The sequence below is a fragment of the Sander lucioperca genome, chromosome 7 (genome assembly GCF_008315115.2).
Source record: "Sander lucioperca isolate FBNREF2018 chromosome 7, SLUC_FBN_1.2, whole genome shotgun sequence".
NCBI lineage: Eukaryota > Metazoa > Chordata > Actinopteri > Perciformes > Percidae > Sander > Sander lucioperca.
In genome coordinates this window covers 40,730,748-40,752,701 of record NC_050179.1, presented here as the reverse complement: position 1 = coordinate 40,752,701, position 21,954 = coordinate 40,730,748, and the positions used below count along the sequence as shown (strand labels likewise).

The window sequence follows — 21,954 nt, the reverse complement described above, 5'->3', positions numbered from 1 at the left end:
TGTGTGTGTGCAGAGGGGGCGGTGGTCCTAAGTGAGCCTGTGATGCAGCTCCACTTCCTCCCGGATTAAGTGTTAAAGTCAGGGTGGTCCCGGTCTGGGGGTGGTAATCCTGCTGCTGTGTACAAGTCCTCCTGCCAGTGTTCATATAGACACACACACACACACACACACACACACACACACACACACACATAAATATACACACAGGCCTCATGAGACTGTGGGTATTTATTTACAGTTGGTGAAAGCAAAGCTGCAGAAATGTTGAAAGGTTTTGATGAGAGCAGTGTTTCAGCGGCCAGTTAGTGAAGCTGAGAATGACGCCATTGTCTGCAGGATTGGACAGGGTTTGTCTTTAGGATTTTATTTTTTTGGGAAAGCAGCTTTGACTGTGACACACTCATGTTAAACATAAAATATATGCTTGTTTCTGTGTGTTGCACTACTATATGCTTGTGTATTGAATATGCAGAAATTATACCATTGTTAACCATCCAACAGGCGGAGAAAGACAACCACAGTTTTACAGTTGTTTTTTTTTTTAATTCATTCATAATCTTGAAAAGGGCAGCTGAGCTTGTAGGGCTGAAAAATAAATAAAGGATCAAATCAAACTAGAGAAGCATGTATGTGCTAATTGTGAGCAATTGTGTCATAGATCTGTAAGTGATTTAAAAAGATATGTGCACTGAAAAGTGACCTGATTCCTTTTGAAGGGATTTGATAAACACAATGATGATTGGAAAAAAATAGAACAATTTTAACCCTTAATAGTCTTAACAGTTTATGTTTAAGGCCATGGGAGTTGTGGAAGGAACAAAAACCCACTCAATGTGACCCTTTAAAACCAAGTGATGTTTGCTTATGACATCAGCGGGTGCATATGACTGTGAGCTGCGAACACGCAACCAAATACTGAATTGTCATTTCTCAGATTGTTGTATACTTTTTAACAAGCACAAGGCCTAAAACTCTCCACTTTTTCACAAGAATAAAAGCAAACATTGTAGAAAAGTCAGTTTGAGTTGCAAAGCTGGGTTTTCTTTCTTCTCACTTCTTTATTGTACAAAAGTTAATATACAAAGGCATATAATAGATATTACAAAAAGACAATACAAAAAATATACATTTACATGTCATAATGCCAGACTATGTGTCATTTCATATTATATTAATTTAATAACTTAAAGGTCTTAATGGCTTTTTTAGTTTTTAATATTAAATAAAAGAGTGCTCTATTGCTGAAATTCATTAATAAAGTGCAGGAAAGTTGGCTTGGTTCCTGATAATTTTTTCTTATGGATATGGAATTTTCAAAAAATAATAAATAGTTGTGTAATATACATCATGTTACATGAAAAACATTGTAATTTCCCTTGCAGGATTAATAAAGTATAAATTATAATTATTATTATTTTCAATCTTATCTTAGATAGATATATTTATGTCAATATGTATTAGTTTCTTCTTTTCTATCTACTTTCTAAGTCATGTTGCTATTGGGATGACCCACTCTGGACCGGAGCCTGGTGGGTGGAGTCTGGTCGTCATGGAGATTGAGCTCACCTGTCTGGCTATAAGCTGGTGGCAGGCAGTCAGCCAGTCTGTTTTCCTCTCTCCCCTGGCTTCTATCTAATTCCTTTCTCATTTAATTATGTAAAATAAACCTGTTTTTAGATACAGCTCCATGTGTGGTCTCCCCGGCTTTGTCCAGCCTTGAACCACTTTTGGATTTATCTGGTGACCCTGTGTGGGGTCCCAGCCCTCAGCTTAGGAAGCACTAAAATAACTGATAGAAAGGTAAAGTGATGAACGTCGATGTCAACTGTAAAGCTAATGAAATTGCATGTGAAGTTTTAAGGATACACATATTGTCAGGTGATCAGCTCAAACACGAGGATGAAACTTTAGAAAAGTTAGTGGGGGTTGGTTTTGAAATACATGATTTATGCCATGTAAATCATTAAATTATACATATATGTGTGTGAGGGACTAACATACTCAGCTAAACAAACTCTCAAGCTATGTGGTTGCCTTTAAATGTATCAAATCAAATAAATTGATTTATCACATTTATCACATTTCTTTTTCAATTCCCATTGCTTTCATTTCCTTATCTGTGTTTTTATATTCTTCATTGTTCCCTTCACCCTTTAATAATCAGCCATGTTTAAGTTGCAAACAATTTTAATCACATGTAGTTTAATATGATTAGATTTGTATGACTTCAGCTCATTTCTAGATACCTTTGAACTACTTTGACTATTTAGAATTTGATGGATCGGCGTAGAAAGGTATTGTTGCCAAAGTACAGAACTTGAAGAACATAATACGAGTGCTCTTGTTTGTTTCATTGACCTTTACTTAGAGGAGGTAATAACAGCAACTCTAGCCTCCTGAAATCCAATAACTTGTATAAATACAGATTGGTGACATTAAAGAAGCTTCAGGTGGGAGAAAAACGTGCTCTGGTTTATTGCATTTCTTTAAACCAATCACAATCATCTTGGGCGGGGCTAAGCTCCAGACGGAGCCACTGTGCCTCTGCTAAATAGTCTCAGGAAGGAACTTGTTTTGGTGGAACATGTGGACGTTCAAAAGTAGTTTTAGTCGTGCAACAGAAAACTCAGATTGGACAGATAGTCTAGCTAGCTGTCTGGATTTACCCTGCAGAGATCTGAGGAGCAGTTAACCATAGTCCTCACAAATCCACCGGAGGTTAGAATTACAAAACAAAGACAGAGGAAGGTAACGGACATCCGACGGATTACCGGCGGCAACGGAGCAATCCCAGAAGTGGAACGATGTAGATATAGACTACTGGAGGGATGAACAGGGGAAATTTTACAATCTAGTGCAATGCAATTACAATTTACTGTAATGCACAGCCTCAGTAACAACCATTGTTTCTCTGACACAGTGTCAACACAAACTGAATATTACAGTTAAGATTTCTTGCAGGTCTGTTGTATTTCGATTCACGAGATTTTACAGGTGTTCATGTACTGTAGTCTCTCTGTATGGGTTTGTGTCCAGGTTGTAAACAGCATTAGTCCTGATCTGGAGGACATTATGATGTATAGAGCTCTGTGCCAGGAAACCTAACTTGATTAGCAGCTAATGTGGCCTGAACCGAGCCCATCAATCTCCATCATGGCCCCGCCCTCCCCCTGGTGCTGAGTGTGTATTTGGACAAGTGTAGCCGGTTTATGTAGAGAGTGAAAAAATATAATAAACACTTGGATTAGGAGCCCTTTTGAACCAGCAAGCTTTAAACCGTGTGATTTAGCGCTGAGCTGGGACTTGATTGCACATGAAACACAGGCGATGACACTTTCCAGAGTTGCAGCTATATTTCTCTCTCTCTCTCTGTGACTGTAGGTCAGCTCTGTCTAAAAAATGAGTCACGATGAAGATATTTAAAGTCAGCTCAAAATGCTCTCAACTAATGTGCAGTTATATCCCCCCAAAATGACCCACTATTTGTGACATTTATTTATGACACTTTGGTCATAAACCAAAGAATTGGACAACTTAAAATGTCAAACCAGATGATAATGCTAAAGTCAGAGAATCTCCAAAGTGATTACAGGATTACAATTCATCCTGGGGGGACCACAAGCGTGTGAAACAAAAGTCATGGTAACCCAGCCAATAGTCGTCGACACATTTCACTCAAAACCACAAAGGTCAACCACATGGTGGCGCTAGAGAAGAAGTCAGGGGATCACCAGAGTGAGTAGGATTCATCCTCTGGGCACCATACAGGTCTGTACCAAAGTTCATTGCAACACATCTAAAAGTTGTTGAAATATTTTAGTGGTGGACCAACCGACAGACACACCAACATTGCCAGTTACCCCGCCTGCATGTGCACAAAGTAAAGAACAACACATTCTCACTCTCATCGCGTAAAAGACGGACGCTTGGTCAGGTGCCTTTGGTGTTTTTATTGACGCAAAACGCGCTTTATCTAAACGCGCTGGGTCGGGACTGTTGTCGTCACTTTTGATGCAGTTAGGTTTAGGGAAAGATGGTGGGTTTTAGGGTGGGCTTATAAAAGGTACATTTACGTGACACGCGGGACAAGAACAGGACAGTTGGGTTAAGGACAAGAAAAACCCATCCACCATCCCAACAAACCTACCCACTCGGAATTTTGGGCTTTAATACTACTCAATACCGTTGTCGCTCTTAATACTACGTCATCTTCACGCGCCGCGGAAGGTTAGGATTTATTTCTTAGAGTGTGCGTTGCAAAGAGATACTCCAATCCTACCTGGTCCCTCCCCCAAACACTGAGAACATACTAAAATAGTTTGACTCTAGTTAGATAAGGAAAAAGGAGAGCGAGCAACAGCACAATAATGAACATGTAGCTGTCAGGGATTGGGCAGCAGAGCAGCAGATCCTTGAGAAACAGGCCATTCACACATAGGGTGTTTGCTCTGGTCTGAATCAGTGAATGCACTGGTAAACTTGTTTGCTTTCCCTTTCTTTTAATACAAAAAACTATAGACCACCTTGCGATGGGATCACACAAGCCACAACGCAAAATCAGGGCATGGGGCTTAAAGTGCAGGGGCCAACGGCCCCTTCCTTACCCCACTACTTCCGGCGCCCTTGCTCGGACAACACCATGGATGTATTATAAGAACTGGATAAACCGCTCGAGCCCCGTTCATTCCTATGACAGTTGCTCTGTGGCGCATGATGCCATCATGGAGCCAAAATATTATATAAATATTGGCGCTGCTTCCGCACTGTGTGGCCCATCGAGCAGGCGTACTAGAGACCTCTGCTGGCCTAGCCAGCTACTTCCAGTTTAGTGCTCCACTAACTTGAATAGGGATTATATAATTTAATGGTGCAGCTCTTCTAGTCTTTCCAGATGTTATTGGACTGGATGGATCAAATTCTGATAGTGAAACATGTCATTTCGCGGGGGTTGTTATGTTAAACTGAGAGCTGCTAAACTGTGTTTCGTTGTTGAAAAAAAATCTATTCTATTCTATTTTAATTTCTATTTCAATCTGATTTTTATGAGCAAAATAGAGCTAGTTGGTAATACAATGATTCCTGTTACACTTGGAAATGTGCTCTGAACAAAGATTATGCAATAAAAACTGATCGTTGATATTATTTGAACTGTGGTTGTGGAAGGTGCTGAACATTTCTGCATTCTGCGTCTCAGCCAGTCTGGAGACAAAATGTAATAACCATAGCCTTTTCATATAAATACTCTCTATGACTGATTACTACAACAGAGCAGTGATTCAACCTGATGAAAGCTTTTACATTTGATGTTCTAAACACACACACACACACACTGTCTGGTGGGTCTTTTCCTGGGAAGAATCCTCTGTCAAACAGGAAGTGATGCGTTTTCTGCTTCTGGCTTGTTTGGATTCAATAGAAGAATAGTCTCGCATTGCCAGACCTTCCTCCACCTCGCTAGTCCACACAGTATTCTGGGGTGGGCGAAAAACATGTTTCTGGTTTATTGGCATTTCTTTAAACCAATCACAATCATCTTGGGCGATGCTAAGCTCCGGACAGAGCCACGGTGCCTCTGCTAAATAGTCTCAGGAAGGAACTTGTTTTGGTGGAACATGTGTACATTCAAAAGTGTATCCAAACTGTGTATTAATTTGCATTTGAAAAGAACAGAGATCACTGAATTTGCAGTCTTAAACAACCCGTTCTCACTCCGAACTCGTAAAATACACTTGGCAGTGGCTGTCAGCGTCAGATACGGTGCAAAAATCTCCCTTTAGCGTGTGTAGAACGCACCTACATGGTGCTTGAAGATGACGTAGTATTAAGAGCAGAGCAAATCCAAATGAGTGAATATTTGCAAAAAAACAAAGTTTTGAACGAAGATCACAGGCATTCAATGTTGGTTTTCGGCCTTGGCGCTTACGTGCAGAGATTTCTCCAGATTCTCTGAATCTTTTGATGATATTATGGACTGTAGATGATGAAATCCCTAAATTCCTTGCAATTGTACACTGAGAAATGTTCTTAAACTATTGGACTATTAGCTCATACAGTTGTTCACAAAGTGGTGACCCTCGCCCCATCCATGCTTGTGAACGACTGAGCCTTTTGGGGATGCTCCTTTTATACCCGATCATGACCCATTAACCTCTTCACCTCTGGAATGTTCCAAACAGGTGTTTTTGGAGCATTGCTCAACTTTCGCAGTCTGTTGTTGCCCCGTCACAGCTTTTCTGGATCGTGTTGGAGGCATCAAATTCAAAATGAGTGATTATTTGCAAAAAAAAAAACATTAAGTTTAATCAGTTTGAACATTACATATCTTGTCTATATTCAATTGAATATAGGTTGAACAGGATTTGCATTGTGTTTTTATTTACGTTTTACAAAACGTCCTGACTTCATTGGAATTGGGGTTTGTATATTTAACAGAGACCACAGATTTTTACACTGTGGTATTAGTACTTTTATTTAAATAAAGAAATATACACTTATTTCATCCCACCCCTTCTCCATAAAACATTGTTAATTAATTAACCAACTTCCTCTATCATAATTTCTTTCTTTCTCCTAAGGATTCACTGTGCCACATGTACTGTATATTCAATATTAAAACTTTTATTTATAAAATCATGCCAATAATTATTTTAATAGTTTAGTATTCTATGCACTAAAAAGGTATGTTTAAAAGCTTTAGGCCACCTTGCACGTTATTGTAGGCCCGGTTAAATATGCATCTTCATTTGATACAATATATAATATATGTAGGGTGGTGTTGGATGACCATACAGATGTTTTTTTTTTGTTTGGTTTTTATCTGTTGATTGTTGGAGCAGACGATGCAAGAACATTTTCTGTGTGAACAGACAATAAAGTCTTATTTTATCTTAGACCCCCTGGCTTAGAGGAAAAACGGCCAACTCTCCTCCATGTCCCTGCTCGAGAGTTCAGACTGGTGCTAATGCTCAGTGCATGTTGAATATCTCTGACCGCAACCCAACAGCACAGTTTGTTTTCTCCAATAACAAATCAATCTGAGAGGATTTCCCTTTTGTCTGAACCACTTTCTCATGAGAATCTTTGACTGTCCAAACACTCACAGAGACCATCTGATAACTAACATGTATTAATTGGCTTTGCTTTTAGAAGACTTTGGAGATCACTGAAGGATGAAGAGCAAGGGGAGCCAATTATTAGTGCTTCATGTGTTAATATGAAATGCACCCAAATCCCAAAAGAGACAAATAGCCAAGGGTTCAGCTAAACCGATACCTCTCACTTCTTTTCTTTCCTCCATTCCTTTCCTTCGGAGGTTTTCATCATGTTTTATTTACACGTCTGGCCAAAAGAATCCTATACACAGGAAATGCTTGTGATTGTGAGTTCCTCTCCTCAAATGTGGGGAAGTTTATTTATTTCAACAAACATTCCTGATTTGCACAGCTCCAGCCTCGCACAGTCAAGCTTTTTCAAACGTTGTGTGTCTAAGTTCCAGGCCTATATTTAGACACGGTTGCTCTCTGTTTGTAATGATGCTGTCAGCACAGCTCTCTGATTTCATGCAGGTGTCATTCTGCAACTAGCTGGAGCTCAGAAAGGCTCATTTAGGACTTTCTTTTTTAACAACAGAGAGACACGGCGAGTGCCATCGCCCCCAGCAACCGTGATGTATCACAGCGGGAAAGATGGAGCGGTTTGGGTTGGACAGCATGCCGCTCTTCCTCTCCCGCTCTTGCTCTCTCCGCCTCATCTTCTGCCTCTTCCTCGCCAACTTCCTCGCTGACTTCCTTTCTGGGCAGCTTGCCGTGTCATTTGGTCGTCTAGGACCGTCATCAGGCTCCTCCCTGCAGCTGGAGCTGGGACAGGAAACAGTTGTGATATTTTAGGAAGAAACCTGCTAAACTAGAGAATATAACTTCTGAAGAAATTGAAAGGCTGACGCTACACACCAAATATATGATTTGTAGTTTTTTAAAGCTGATGTTTAACAGGGTTGCTGAATTCATTTGAAGGAAAATGAACGAGTCTGAAAAGTATGTAATGAGAGATTAACTATAATCAAAATGAATAATTATACCTGCAGGCGAGGGACGTGCAGGGAGGGATTGTGGGTAGGAAGGCGAGCGGAGGAAGTTTCTCCTCCGTCTTCTCCTCCTCCACGCTGTCAGAGGAAAGCTGAATGAGTTCCGGCGTCCGCTCGGCGATGGGCTTCTTGTAGCCGACGATCAGACACTCGTCCTCATCTCCGCCTTTTTACACTATTTTTGTAGTTTTTTTTTACTTTTTCGAAAGAAACTTTGTCATGAATGTCGAAAAAAACACACATTTGTCCAGAATTTGGAAATGGTACAGATACATTGATGATGTATTTTGTCTATATCAAGGCACTATTGATGAACTACTTGAATTTATTGTCTTGCTGAACAGTTTTGATGACAATTTGAAGTTCACAGTAGACTATAGCCAGGAGAGGGTCCATTTCTTGGACATGTGGGTTTTTAAAAAGAATGGTTCACTGTCTACCACATTATATCGAAAAGAGACTGATAAAAACACTCTTCTTTTGGCGAGTAGTTTTCATCCCACCCCACTAAAAAGAGGCCTACCAAAAAGCCATTTTTTTAGACTCAGAAGAATATGTGAGACCACTGAGGATTATATGGAAAAAGCAAATGACATGAAAGACATATTTGTACAGCAAGGTTATCCAAAGAATGGATTGACAAATCTTACAAAACAGCCCTGAATAAACCTCGGTCAGACTTGCTAAAGAAAAGCAAGAAAAAAGAAACATTTTTCTGTGACTTGTATCACTACCTACTCTCCTCTTTCACATACCATATGTCCTGTTTTTAAAAAATATTGGCACATTCTAAAATCAGATCCTGAACTCTCACATGTTGTGAATGACTTGCCGCTCTTTGTATACAAACGTGAGAAGAATCTCAGAGATCTTCTAGTTCACGCTGACTTTGCGAGATATAAGCCAAGGAGAGCTTCGCAAAGATTATTAAGGCCATTACCTACTGGCAACTACTGCTGTGCACACACTGTGCACTGGATGTGCACAGTGCAACAACACCTATAAGACACACAACTTCCGCCATCCCCACAATAACAAGATTTTTCCAATTAAGAGTGTCATCACTTGTGCCTCCACTCATGTAGTGTAGATTTTAACGTGTCCATGTGGTCTGGTGTATGTAGGTAAGACCATAAGGCAGTTAAAACAACAAGTTTGAACAAGTCAGTCTTCCAAAAAGGGGGGGCAACCACGACTTGCTACTAAAAAGACGCGAGGCATTTTGGATATTTACTTTGCAGACCCTATCGCCAAAAGGTCTCAATGATGAATTTAATCTCAATATCATGTTATGCTAATTTGATATTTTTTCCTTGTTTTTTACTTTTTTCCTTCTTTCCTTATTAGTTTATCCTCAGGAACTGTTCATTGTACAGGCGCATAAGGACTGTTATAATGTAATTTAACCAATGTAATGATCCACTTTTGGGTGCACTGGGTCCTCTCTGATTGGGAGCGGAGAAGTGTTGGGCTAATGAGAATACATCGATCTTGAGTCTATAACAAAATAGTTTTGATTATCCATAGTTTTTAAATGTACTGAGTGGCATTTTCCCTGCCTTTTCCTGTTCACGGTCTGTGATGGGAGTGCCATTTTGTGAATGAATGACGTCACTCAAGAGCCGGACCTGATTGGTCCTGGTTAGTCAACCAAACTTTTTAAGGCTATGGTTGAGGTGAATGTGTTTGGGCGGTTATTATCTCCATATCTGTGTCTGTAATGTTGGAAAAGCTCAAGCAGATAACAAATAAATAACACTCAGAAAGCTTAATGACAAAACTTAAAGCTGAAGAAGTCCGACTACAATCAATAGATCTGAGAAAAGTCTTTTAGGTTTACGTTCATTTAGCTGCACCTAAACCTTATATTTGGAAACCTAATGACTCCATGAACTGTGCCGTTCCGCAACCGGTGGAAATTGGGGGCAAGACCCGCACTACGAAGCAGCTCGATTGGTTGGGGTTAGGCCTTGACCTCGAGTGGTTATAAAGTTAGGATAGCCGATTGGTCAGGGGATAGGACCTGAACCAATGGGGTTACATTACCTTGCGGATTGGTAATCTCGCTGGCGGGCCAGCCGCGCCATGATGATGCGCTGCACAATGTCCACCAGCGTGGCGTACGGCACCGTCAGCTCCCGCCACAGCCAGGGGCGGAGCCGGTGATGTCACGCTGGGACGGGTTCCTGCGGAAGCTCTCCGCCGTGATGTCACGCTGCTCCTGCCCCTGTCAGTACTTGTGAGTACTGGCCCATTTCAGGCACCGTTTTAGACTGAATGCAGTGCAATTCTCCTTCACAGTGGATTCATCATGAGTCTAAATGTTGTTTAGGGGTCGTCAGTTTTTTGGAGTCATGTTAATTGAATGATTGCTGATATTGGATTTGTTTGTAATCCTGTTTGTGTTTCCTTATTTAATGATGCATCTTACTATCAATTTGAAGTTGATGCTGGCGAGAAAATAATGTTCCCTGATCACTTTATCCAATCACTTTGGATAAATCATGTATTTTGAATAATAGGATGCAGGACAGCAAACCTGAAAGTCCTCTACAGTTGAGGCCTGGCTGTCAATACTCAATGAACAGCATTAGCGTTATATCTCAGAAGAAAAAAAAAATAAAAATAAAAATAAAGGCATAGGCCTATGTATGTTATCTGTTTCTTTTTGTTATAAAAAAAGAGAAATCTTTAGGTGACATTTCGTTCAAATATAGCAACAATCTTCTATTTTACCCACAATTGTAAATAAATAATGCTGTCACTTTATTACCAAACTAATCTTTATTTTGCACATGGAATTCAGAGCAGAGTGGAATGTAAAATAGCATTTGATTACATTATTGAGTACTAAACTTTATTCTCATATTGTGTGCATCTCTAGAGTTTATAGGCTACACAGGCCCAGCCATGACGTTCAAGATTCTTCACTGAACTACTACATAGCATATTTACTCTAAAGGTTTTCATCATCATCAATGGAGAGAGAAACACTTTATATATGAGCTTTGCCTTAATATTCACACGACAATGACACGTTTATATTTTTACCTTTTGGTTTTGTGAAGCATTAAATTGCGCAGCCATAGACTTTGAGGAGCAACAGTTATGGGAATAATAGCCACAAACAACAACCACTGACAATTACGCATGGGTAAAAATGATTCAAAAAGACTCCCTGCTGCTGTTTGTCATTGGCTGACTATTTCTGTAGATGATGAGGATGACAAAGATCCTGTAAATAGCAGAACATTACGGTGTCTTGTATCAAGCAAAGCTAATTACAGAGTTCACACTTCCACGCATCCGTGCGTAAAATACATTAAAGTCTTGAAATTCATAGTTGTACTCATTTAAAATGCAGTACTTTGTCGGGGTATGCGAGTGACAGGTAAGAGCAGAAGGGGAATCCCATCTGGTACAACTGATGCGGCCGAGCACCGAGCACTACGGACGAGCTGAACTCGGGGCTTGTGCGCTCTGCGCATGTCTCCGCTGACAAACCGTGGACACTGCTGCGTATTTCGTCTTCACTTTTCGACAAGATGCTCTCGATGCTAAAAGCTTTCGATTTATCCCTGCTCGGTACATTTCCTTTCGGCCTGTCCCGCGCGAGTGCAGCCAAGTTTGTGTTTCCTGCGCAACTGACGGCGCAGAGCGGACCTCTCTCTTTTTCTCTACCGCTGAATGCTGACCTTCTCTCCTCTGGCTCCCGGTGGTCCATGCACAGCGGAGTATGTCTCAGAGTGGGACATGTAGGCTGGGGGCCGTCACGCATCCTCCCGAGGGTGTCTTGGTTAGGGGACACTTTAGGTCTCTGTATGGAGGGATTTTGCGACAGTTCCGCGTGGTTAAACTGGACGAGAACCGCTTGTGTGTCACCTTGTGTCTCCATCCTCTCCGCATCCTGCCTCGCTGGTTCCTCTGCCCCGGAGCCAGTATGATGGCTCAGAGAGGATTGAGGGTCCCTGGTTGGGCCCGGGCCCTTCGTGCGCTTGTGTCCGCCGGCTTTGGAGTCCAGAGCGTCCTGCTGGCTCTTCGTCTTCCTCTTCCTCCGACGGTAGTTGCCGTTCTCAAACATATCCAGGCACTTGGTGTCCAGGGTCCAGTAGCTGCCTTTGCCGGGCCGGCCCTTCTCTCTGGGCACCTTGATGAAGCAGTCATTCAGGGAGAGGTTGTGCCGGATGGAGTTCTGCCAGCCCTGTTTGTTATCGTGATAAAAGGGGAAGCGCTCCATGATGAACTGGTAGATGCCGCTGAGCGTCGCGCGCTGCTCCGGTGCGCTCTTGATGGCCATGGCGATGAGCGCGATGTAGCTGTAGGGCGGCTTCTGCGGAGGCTCCTGGCGGGCCGGCATGAAGCTCAGGGCAGAAGGCACGACCCCTCCGCTGTCCCCTCCGTACAAGTAGATGAGCGGGGGGCCGGAGAAGCTCAGAGCCGATGGCACTCCGAGAGACGGCAGACGGCCGTGGTAGAGAGTCATGACGCCGGGGAAGCGGTTTTGCGTCCCGGGGAAAGTTAAGCCTGCTCCCGGAGCTCCTCTCCGCCACTGACTGACTCCCCAGCCTCATGAGGGCCCCCAGAAAAATGTTAATAATTGTTGTACGTTTGCTATGTTATGTTGACTTTGCACTGGGAAATAAATTGTCCATCATAAACAGTCGGCGGTGTTCTCAGCCCACCCACATTAATTAAAATTTCATTGCGCTGAAACTCCCTCATGCCCCCCCATCCCCCACCTCTGCCCAACAACCAATGAGGTGCCGGGTTATTCCCTCATCTGTTTATAGAATTAGTCGCTTGATAAGTCTGCCCACCCAGGTCGAATCAAGCTGTGTTTATTTGGAAAAATTTCCGGGCACCCAATACATAAACGCACTGATGTGCTGTTTGAAATATCACGTCCACCCCTGACGCTGAGAGTTGCTCACACAGAGAGAACAAGCAAACAGTGCCGAGTCCTTTCTGGGAGTTGCTGTGGGCTCGCTCGAATGAAAACAAAGTGTATAAAAGGGAAAATAACTTCAACAGTTTCTTTTAATTCGTGTCAGGCCCACACCACGTTTTTATTCAAAGATCTGAGGACACAGTACATGATGGATGACTGACAAGATATTATCACAATAACATTGGGACAACTACTACAGTCTAAATCTTCATTTCCCTTGAATTATTATTATAATAAATGTTTGATGATGCACATCATATGGAAATTTGGTGAAATCAACTAATCTTGTATCATCAATTTGATATAATACATAAGTCACCTTAAAATTAAAATCATATTCAGACCCATTTCAGAACTATTATTCCTGAAAGTCTTGTAAGTTGAAATAATGAGTTGATTAAATGTCCTGCTGAGTGTTGACTAAAACTCACTCAAAATCATTTTCTAAGGATCTATAATGAACACATTGGCATACTTCCCAGCATGCATTGTATGACAGTTAAAACTCTCAGGAAAGCCTTCTTTTTTTCTACTCGGAATAGTTACAGTACATGATGGAAACCCTTATAGAGTCACATATGTTTCCTCTGATAAGAGATGAAGATTGGTATCTCAGTCCATTAACTATTTTATTAATTGTTTGCTCACATTTTAAGGTATCAAACCATACAAAATTAGACTAAAAAACAACTATTTATCAGCAATTGTGGATTGTAAAATCCCCACATTCCTCTGAGATCTCTATCTGCCGATGAAAGCCACGAGATGTGGCTGACAGCTCCGGAAAAACAAAAACTAAGTAAGTGGTCCTTGTGATCAGATTTGTTTTGTAGAACTAGTCAGGGTAGAATATAAATCTCTTTAGTTCCCATCTGGTTCAAATACAAAATATACAAACATAACAAGGTCACATATTTCATAAATACTGTAAGTATGGTATGGACACCCGTTTCCATTCCTTTTATTCCTTTATTCCGTTTCCATCCCTTTTAGAGCAATTTGGTTTAATTATTCATAGCATCCATATCTTCTTCCTTTATTTGTGATCCTTTGTGTCTCAATGCAATTTGTATTTGGTGTAGGCATTTATTTATGTCTTATTTGCAAATGGACAGTGTGCAATATTAAGCATAATTCTGACCATTTTGATGTAGTAAAGCTTATTTTCATCTGCAGTCCCACCCCTGGGCAGGTCATAATTAAAACATACACACAATGGCAGAACAGCACTAAACTAACATAATAATACACATAATACAAAATAACAGAGACACACACACACCATGTCATGCAACAAGTGTATTGGACAAATTACAAGCAAGAATATGTGTATACAAAGCAAAACCTTACTGTAGTCTGAAATGTTTCAGCCACTTGTTCACTGCTGCTACTTCCTGTTTGTTCACACTGTCCTTTATTTGGTTACTCCAATAGCATTTGTACAATCAAAGACAGATTGTACAAATGAGACAGACAATTTTTTTGCCTTAAATTTGAATGTGAGCAACTGCACCGTAACAATTTCCCTGAGGGGATCAATACAGTATTCTGATTCTGATTCAAAACCAATAGACTGCAGAGTCAGTGGGTACAGAGTAGCTTCTAACTTCTAACTAACAGTTTTTATTCTCAAGGATGTTGTTCTTGTACTGTATTTAGCTACTGTGACATTTCAAATTTTGATCCGCCCGCATATCAATTTATGTTCACAACAAATGTTGGCCCCCCTAGTTGTGCACCAAACCAAAAAAAGACAGAAAGCTGTTTTCAAACTGCAATTACGTGACACTCAAAGCAGAATTTGGCCAGTTTACCGACTCTGAGATTCCCGCTGAACCGGTGAGTTGTCATATTCAGACCTGTGAAAAATGTAAGCATTGTCTGGCTTGATATGCTAAATTTTATCATGGCTAAGGAACTTTTTGGCTTTATGTGGAGGACCAAACGGAAGTGAGAAGACTATATGAGACACGCAATAATACAGTCAAAAATATTTATTTGATTAACTAAAAGCACACCAAAAAACTCTACATGTGGCCCTTGATGTGATTCTCATTGCCCAGTGTGGCCCTCGGTGAGTTAGAGTTTGACACCCCTACCTTAAATGTACGAGCATAATGCTGTGACATCACAACTAGTTTGTAATAATCAACTTAGAAGAGTGATGTGGAAGCTGGAAACCACCACGCACGCACACACACACACACACACACACACACACACACACACACAAAGGACTGTTTTAGTTGAGGAGGAGACATATTGTGTGAAATGAAAAAAATATTTGTATATTCATACATTTTGGAATCTTTAATATGAGAGGAGTAGATGTTGAATTGAACAATTTATGAGGAAACCATATTATTATTCAAATCTTTTTTTTTACAACGTGTCTGGAAGGGCTCTTTAAGGTAGCCATACAGCACGGATATGCTGAAGATCAGCATCTTTTAGGGTAAACTCAACTAAACTTAGAGCAGGCAAAAAAGAAAATACATCTGGAACATCTTTAAGTCAATTTGTGAGTTGTCTGTCTGGTAGCCTACTTTAAAAATGTGATCATTGTCTGATATATTGTCTAGATATTGGCTCCAAGTTGAACTAAATGAGATGTGGTGTTTTAATTGTCCTTTCAGATGCTGCAGGCACTTAGGACTGTATTACCTTACAAGGACAACATGGACAGTATTATTTGTAGATGTGAGCATGATGCTTTATATTATGTATTTTCCTGTTTATAGGTCAAAGGAGGATTATAACAACTTTACAAGTGCGCACAGCTGGCTCCTGCTTACATTAGGGGTTTGGAGCTTTCAGTGGATAAACTCAGAAGTTGCTCTTTTACTCTGTTTCTCTCTCAGCAGACGGTGATTCATTAGCAAATAAAACTAAACTAACATGCAAGTATAAGACGTGTACAGGTCACAGCAAGCAGGATTTGGCATTTTCAAAGGGCAGCTGCAGGGGAATTTCTTTCCACCATACTACAGAAGACACATTTTAGAATTGATACTAATGCAAGAGCATATACAGTATCTATCAGCCGCGCAGCAGACCAAAGGAGCCTGTGACGTAAGAGTAAGAGGGCAGTTAACCACCTATCCCAGTGTTAATGCTATAGGCTTTAAGACACATCAACTGAAGTGAGCTGACAAAATTGCAATTAATTCACCAAACTCCATGCTGTCATCTTTGACCCCATAGAACTAAGAAATCTTATTGTGTACATCATGACTAACACCAGGGCTGTCCAGACTCGAGACACTTTTCTGTTGTCTCGGACTCGGCCGTTAGACTCACCAAATATTCTAGTTTTTCTCAACCGAGTCCAGCACTATATGCTTTTGTTCAAGACTCGATCTCTACTAGTCCTGGTCTTGGACTTGACAAAGGTGGACTTGACTACAACACTGCATGATCAGTGTGAGAAATCATTTCACATAATTTACAAAGCTTTCAGTTCAGAGGAGCTTGAGTGATGTTTCAAATACATAGTTTTTTATTTCCTAGTTGAGTGTCACAGCTCACTGTACGGTCTGGGGGTGTGCAAAAGACCATTTTTTAAGAAATAGTTCTAACCAGGCAATCAAAGCAAAGGCCAAGGCTACTGTTTCACGCTCTTTTAATGACTAAAATAGCATGACCTGAGAGGCAGGGAGATTATCAATTCCTTCCTAAATTGACTTAAAGATGTTCCAGATGTATTTTCTTTTTTGCCTGCTCTAAGTTTAGTTGAGTTTACCCTAAAAGATGCTGATCTTCAGCATATCCGTGCTGTATGGCTACCTTAAAGAGCCCTTCCAGACACGTTGTAAAAAAAAAGATTTGAATAATAATATGGTTTCCTCATAAATTGTTCAATTCAACATCTACTCCTCTCATATTAAAGATTCCAAAATGTATGAATATACAAATATTTTTTTCATTTCACACAATATGTCTCCTCCTCAACTAAAACAGTCCTTTGTGTGTGTGTGTGTGTGTGTGTGTGTGTGGTTTCCAGCTTCCACATCACTCTTCTAAGTTGATTATTACAAACTAGTTGTGATGTCATTCAGCAACAATCTAGCAAGAATTGTAAGGGATTTGTTTGGAATACATATCCTAAAACAGGGGTGTCAAACTCTATCTCACTGAGGGCCACATGTAGAGTTTTTTGGTGTGCTTTTAGTTAATCAAAAAAATATATTTTTGACTGTATTATTGCGTGTCTCATATAGTCTTCTCACTTCCGTTTGGTCCTCCTCATAAAGCCCTAAAGAGTCAGCCGAAAAGTTCCTTAGCCATGATAGAATTTAGCATATCAAGCCAGACAACATTTTTAAAGTATGTTACCAGACAGCCGAGTCCCAACAACCTGTTTCACAGGTCTGAATATGACAACTCACCGGTTCAGCGGGAATCTCAAAGTCGGTCAATCTGCCAAATTCTGCTTTGAGTGTCGCGTAATTGCAGTTTGAAAACAGCTTTCTGTCTTTTTTGGTTTGGCGCACAACTAGGGGGGCCAAAATACTGACTTCATCCATTGTTGCAACTACAGTCACTGTGTGTATGATTATTAGCTAAAGGCTGAATTAGTCTTCGGTATTATATTACTGTTATTACAATGTTGAGATTTCAGTCTGGTGTCCATTTTGGTTACAATTTTCACAGTTTTGCAATAAACTCTGTATCTCAACCTCATCCCATTTGTAATCAAAGTTCAAATATATGTGGTATTTGGTGACATCTACTGGACAAATAGAAAAGATAAAACGTCATATGGGAATTTGGTGAAATAAACTAAGCTTTTATCATTAATTATATATAATAAATAAGTCACCTTAAAATTAAAATCTTGGGGCAACTTCTGACTTAGAGTGGGAGCCCCATGTAGGCTGAGTCTGTGGCAGCAGCCGCGGTTCGAATCCGACCCATGGTCCTTTGCTGCATGTCCCCCCCCTTCTCTCCCCTTTCTTGGCTCCAAGCTGTCCTGTCAATAAAGGCCATGAAAGCCCCAAAAATTATCTTAAAAACTTTAAAAATCATATTCAGACCCATTTCAGAACTATTATTCCTGAAAGTCTTGTAAGTTGAAATAATGAGTTGATTAAATGTCCTGCTGAGTGTTGACTAAAACTCACTCAAAATCATTGTCTAAGGATCTATAATGAACACATTGGTATACTTCCCAGCATGCATTGTATGACTGTTAACTCTCAGGACATCCTTCTTTTTTCTACTCTGAAGAGTTACAGTACATGATGGAAACAAGTCACATATGTTTCCTCTAATGAGAGATGATGGTTGGTATCTTTTTGACCATTATATATGTTATACTACCTTTGAAGCTACACTTATCAATGACCAAAATAATCTTGATAAGGATTTTTTCCTTAATCGAGCAGCCCTAGCTGCCCCCCCCCCCCAAAAAAAAAGGCTGTAAGTGGACCTTGAGTTAAGAGTTTTTGTTGTTGAAGTTTTCTAGTTTAATTAAGACAGTAAAGGAACTTGTTTTATTTTTTCATGCTGGACAAGCTTAAAATATTCAGTGAACATGTATCAACATTGGTTTACAAATTTAAAACATTTTACTCAGTGCTTCACACATACTGTACAAAATACTCAACTATAACTATACCTAGAGATAATATCTGACAAGCTGAAAACAACGACCGAAACAAAAACAGATCAGCTTAAACCAGGGGTCTTCAACGCTTTTAGGCCAAGGACCCCATGGGCCAGATGGATGAAAATGGATGGATCAATATGTATATGCATACATCATGTTTTAATGTTAAACATATAGAAGGCACAGTGTCCTTAAGCTTAACTGTATCTGTGGATGGCTACCATGATGGCTACCTTACTTAGTCAGCGTATCATCAATGTTGTGTACATTACATGGTTTTTTTTAAATAAGCCGCTTCATCTTTGCTAATAATATGTTGGATTCATGTTAATGTCTATTTTCAGACATATTCTAATTTAAACAGCAACTAAAAACTTTCAAATAATCAAAAACTAATTTGAAAGCCCCCCTGCAGTAACTGTGGGGACCCCCCCAGGGGTCACAGACCCCCTGTTGAAGATCTCTGTCTTAAACTGTCTATCAACATATTGAACCTAAAGGGAAGTGAACTTGGTCTGATTGGACGTTACTGACGTGCTGTGTGGATTATCTGTCGGCTTTGGAACAACGAGGTATTTCACGGCCCAGTGCAGCAGGGACTCTGCGACTGGGAACCGACTGAAATCCTGCAGATTCTGTCCTGACACTTGGTAAGAGTAAGAGAACAGCATGCCGTCGCTGTGAACACTGGGACTCTTTCTGGAGACAGCACCGAGAGGTTGACCCCGTTGGTGACTGCTACCGTCTTCGGCCCCGGGGCCTGCCTGAGTGTCAAAGAGCCAAGACGGAGGGCTTCCACCGATCTCAGCTTCCTTCTCTTCCTCCTCCTCCACTAAGGCCTTTAGTGCTTCTGGTGTGGGCTCACTTCTCTTTCTCTTTGCCTTTCTATATTTTCCCTCAACAGTCACCTCCGTGTCTTTTCCCAAAATCTGGCCTTCTTGGTCCAAAGCTGGATGATTTGGTTGTGCTGTGTCGGTGTGGTGTTGGTCTGTGGCAGGCGACAGGTTTGACGGTCCGGTAAAGGGCTCTGTCGGACTCGCAGAAGTTAAAGAACCAGCGGTGACGGGGGAGCTTGCTGAGTGTGGCAGCTTCTGGTACGGCGGGAGGTAGCTGTGCTCCCCTTTGCTGGACTCTAATGCCTGCCGGGATTCTTTAGAGCTGTGGACAGGAAGCTGCGTGCTGGTTAGGATCACAGAATGAGCAGACTTGAATTCGGTAGCCGTGGGATTGTGCAGTGACTGGGTTGGTGTTGCTTCCGGGGATGCATCAGAGGATGATGAGGTGTCACATGGTGGAGGAAAAATGTCCCACGGGTTGGATAAAGTCTGGGTGTCGCTATCAATCATGGCTGGGATCATGTCCTCATGTAGCATGCTGTCCTCCCCAGGGCGAGGGGAATTCTCATTGCCGTCTTGATCTCTGTCTACAAATGCTGGCTCGGCTATTCGCCACTCTACATCATCATCAGAAGGCTGCGTGGTCTCTGGAGGTTTGCCGACTTGAGGTAAATCTCTCTTACTGTCCTCAGAGGCAGCAGAAGAAAGTCCACTTGTTGTCCTGCCTCCAACACTTGGTGGCGTTGGCAGCTGCTGAGCATCTTCCTCCGGGATGAGAAGACACTTCATGGGGACTTTGAAAGCCTTCACTCCCTTATATCTGAGCCTGTCAACACACCAGCTCGTGGCAGTCACTGTGTCTGGGGGGGTAAGCCATGAGTTGGGAGTTGAGGTGGAGGGCTGCTGGCTCCCCACCACCAGCCTCTCCCGGACATCGTCCAGCACAGCCTGCAGACAGTCATGCTGCCACTCCCCCAGCAGCTGGGACAGATCAAAGCCACAGTGGCTCTTCTGAGAGTCCTGTGTCTCCTGACCCAGCAGGGCCCTCCATGTCTTACAGATCTTCAGCCTGATGGAGGGCTGCGTTGTGCTGCAAGGGGTGTTGTCTTTAACTGGCCCGGCTGCGGTCGTAGCCAGCTCTCCAACTGATAAGTAGAATCTGCATTTAGTCTGTTCCAGGGCCATGTGAAACTGCAGCCGGTAGTCCTGAAGGCACACCGTGCTGTTGACCAGGCTGGTGAAACTCTCGCGGTCCTCCTGGTCCTGAAGATGCTCCCAGGCTGATGCCGTGAGAATGGCAGGGATCTGGAGCACCCCGTCGGACAGAAAGAGCAGCCCGGTGGGGCCCTCGGAGCCCTGAGCCTGGGACTGAGACATCTGACCCACACCGATGACATGAGCCTTCAGCCGCCCGCTGCTGCTGCTGCCCCCCTCCGGACTGCCATAGCTCAGGATCAGACTCTCTATCCATGGAGACAGTCTGCCCCGAGCAGCTCGATGCATGGTTTGTAGTTTCAAACTGTGTGTCTCCAGTTATGTTCCGTCAGGCAATCATGTCCCATGCTCATTGGTTCCTCCATCACAACATCGCCATGGCAGCTAGAAACAAAAGACATAATGTTACCACCTATAAAATAGTAATGTGTTGGTTTAATATGACATTCTAATTTAATCGTGAGAAGAAATTTGAACTCAAACGCGAAAAACTTTGCTAGGACTGGTAACGTACGTTAATGTTACTTTACTGACATCTGATCCGCTATATACGGGCAGTTTTACAGCGATGTTGCATTGTTCTCCCTCAGCTAGCATAGCATAATAAAAACCTATCATACACACCTTTGTGTAATCCTGGTCAAAGCATAACAATATTTACGTTTGTCCGAAGTTATGGCGGCGACAATTGTTTCAAGTTACCGAGAGATAGCAGTGGTACTTTAGAATGAAGACGAGTTTTCCTTCAAATTAAAAGCATACATATATATATATATATATATATATATATATATATATATATATATATATATATATATATATATATATATATATATATATATATATATATGTATATCTTTTTTTTTTTTAACCAATGTTTTTTGGTTAAAAAATGGTTGGTTAATTTTTTTAACCAATGCATTATCACATATTAATTTTATTTCGCTAATTTATATTACAAAAAAGGTTTTACTCACGCCGGAAATACTGTTTGGTGTTATTCCCGATGGCTTTGTGCTGGTGGTTTGGCTTTGTGGCCCCGTTCCGATTCTTTATTTGTTCTCACTTCGTACATCCATTTCGAAATCCAGACAGTGACCCAGCGAGATTGTTTTATGTATCTTAGTTTGAAAATGCGTGTTTTACAAAGGAATTCATAACACCTAACTATATCTGTTACACAAGTAGTTTATCCGCAATTCTGTCGGTTCACAGTATTGGAACCGCCTAGCTGATGCTGCATTCAGGTGCCAGAGGAATT

The 21,954-nt window shown here is 41.4% G+C and overlaps 2 protein-coding genes across 3 annotated transcripts; both read right to left on the bottom strand.

Moving 5' to 3' along the window:
• Nucleotides 1–10,848: 10,848 nt before the first annotated feature.
• Nucleotides 10,849–12,760, bottom strand: foxl1 (forkhead box L1). Its single transcript, XM_031285551.2, has one exon. The coding sequence runs from the start codon at nt 12,564–12,566 to the stop codon at nt 11,433–11,435; it is 1,134 nt and encodes a 377-aa protein (XP_031141411.1). The 5' UTR covers nt 12,567–12,760; the 3' UTR covers nt 10,849–11,432.
• Nucleotides 12,761–18,502: 5,742 nt separating this feature from the next.
• Nucleotides 18,503–21,848, bottom strand: acd (ACD shelterin complex subunit and telomerase recruitment factor). 2 transcript variants are annotated; one of them, XM_031285429.2, is made up of 2 exons: nt 21,671–21,848; nt 18,503–21,077 (listed from the first exon to the last, which is right to left on the bottom strand). In XM_031285429.2, the coding sequence occupies exon 2, from the start codon at nt 20,979–20,981 to the stop codon at nt 19,137–19,139; it is 1,845 nt and encodes a 614-aa protein (XP_031141289.1). In that variant the 5' UTR covers nt 20,982–21,077; nt 21,671–21,848; the 3' UTR covers nt 18,503–19,136. The 2 variants fall into 2 exon arrangements, with proteins under 2 accessions (XP_031141289.1, XP_031141288.1); XM_031285428.2 differs by lacking the exon at nt 21,671–21,848 and adding an exon at nt 21,318–21,434.
• Nucleotides 21,849–21,954: the final 106 nt, after the last annotated feature.

Coding starts and splice junctions, on each gene's coding strand:
- foxl1 (XM_031285551.2), bottom strand. CDS start 12,566: ATGACTCTCTACCACGGCCGTCTGCCGTCTCTCGGAGTGCCATCGGCT.
- acd (XM_031285429.2), bottom strand. CDS start 20,981: ATGCATCGAGCTGCTCGGGGCAGACTGTCTCCATGGATAGAGAGTCTG.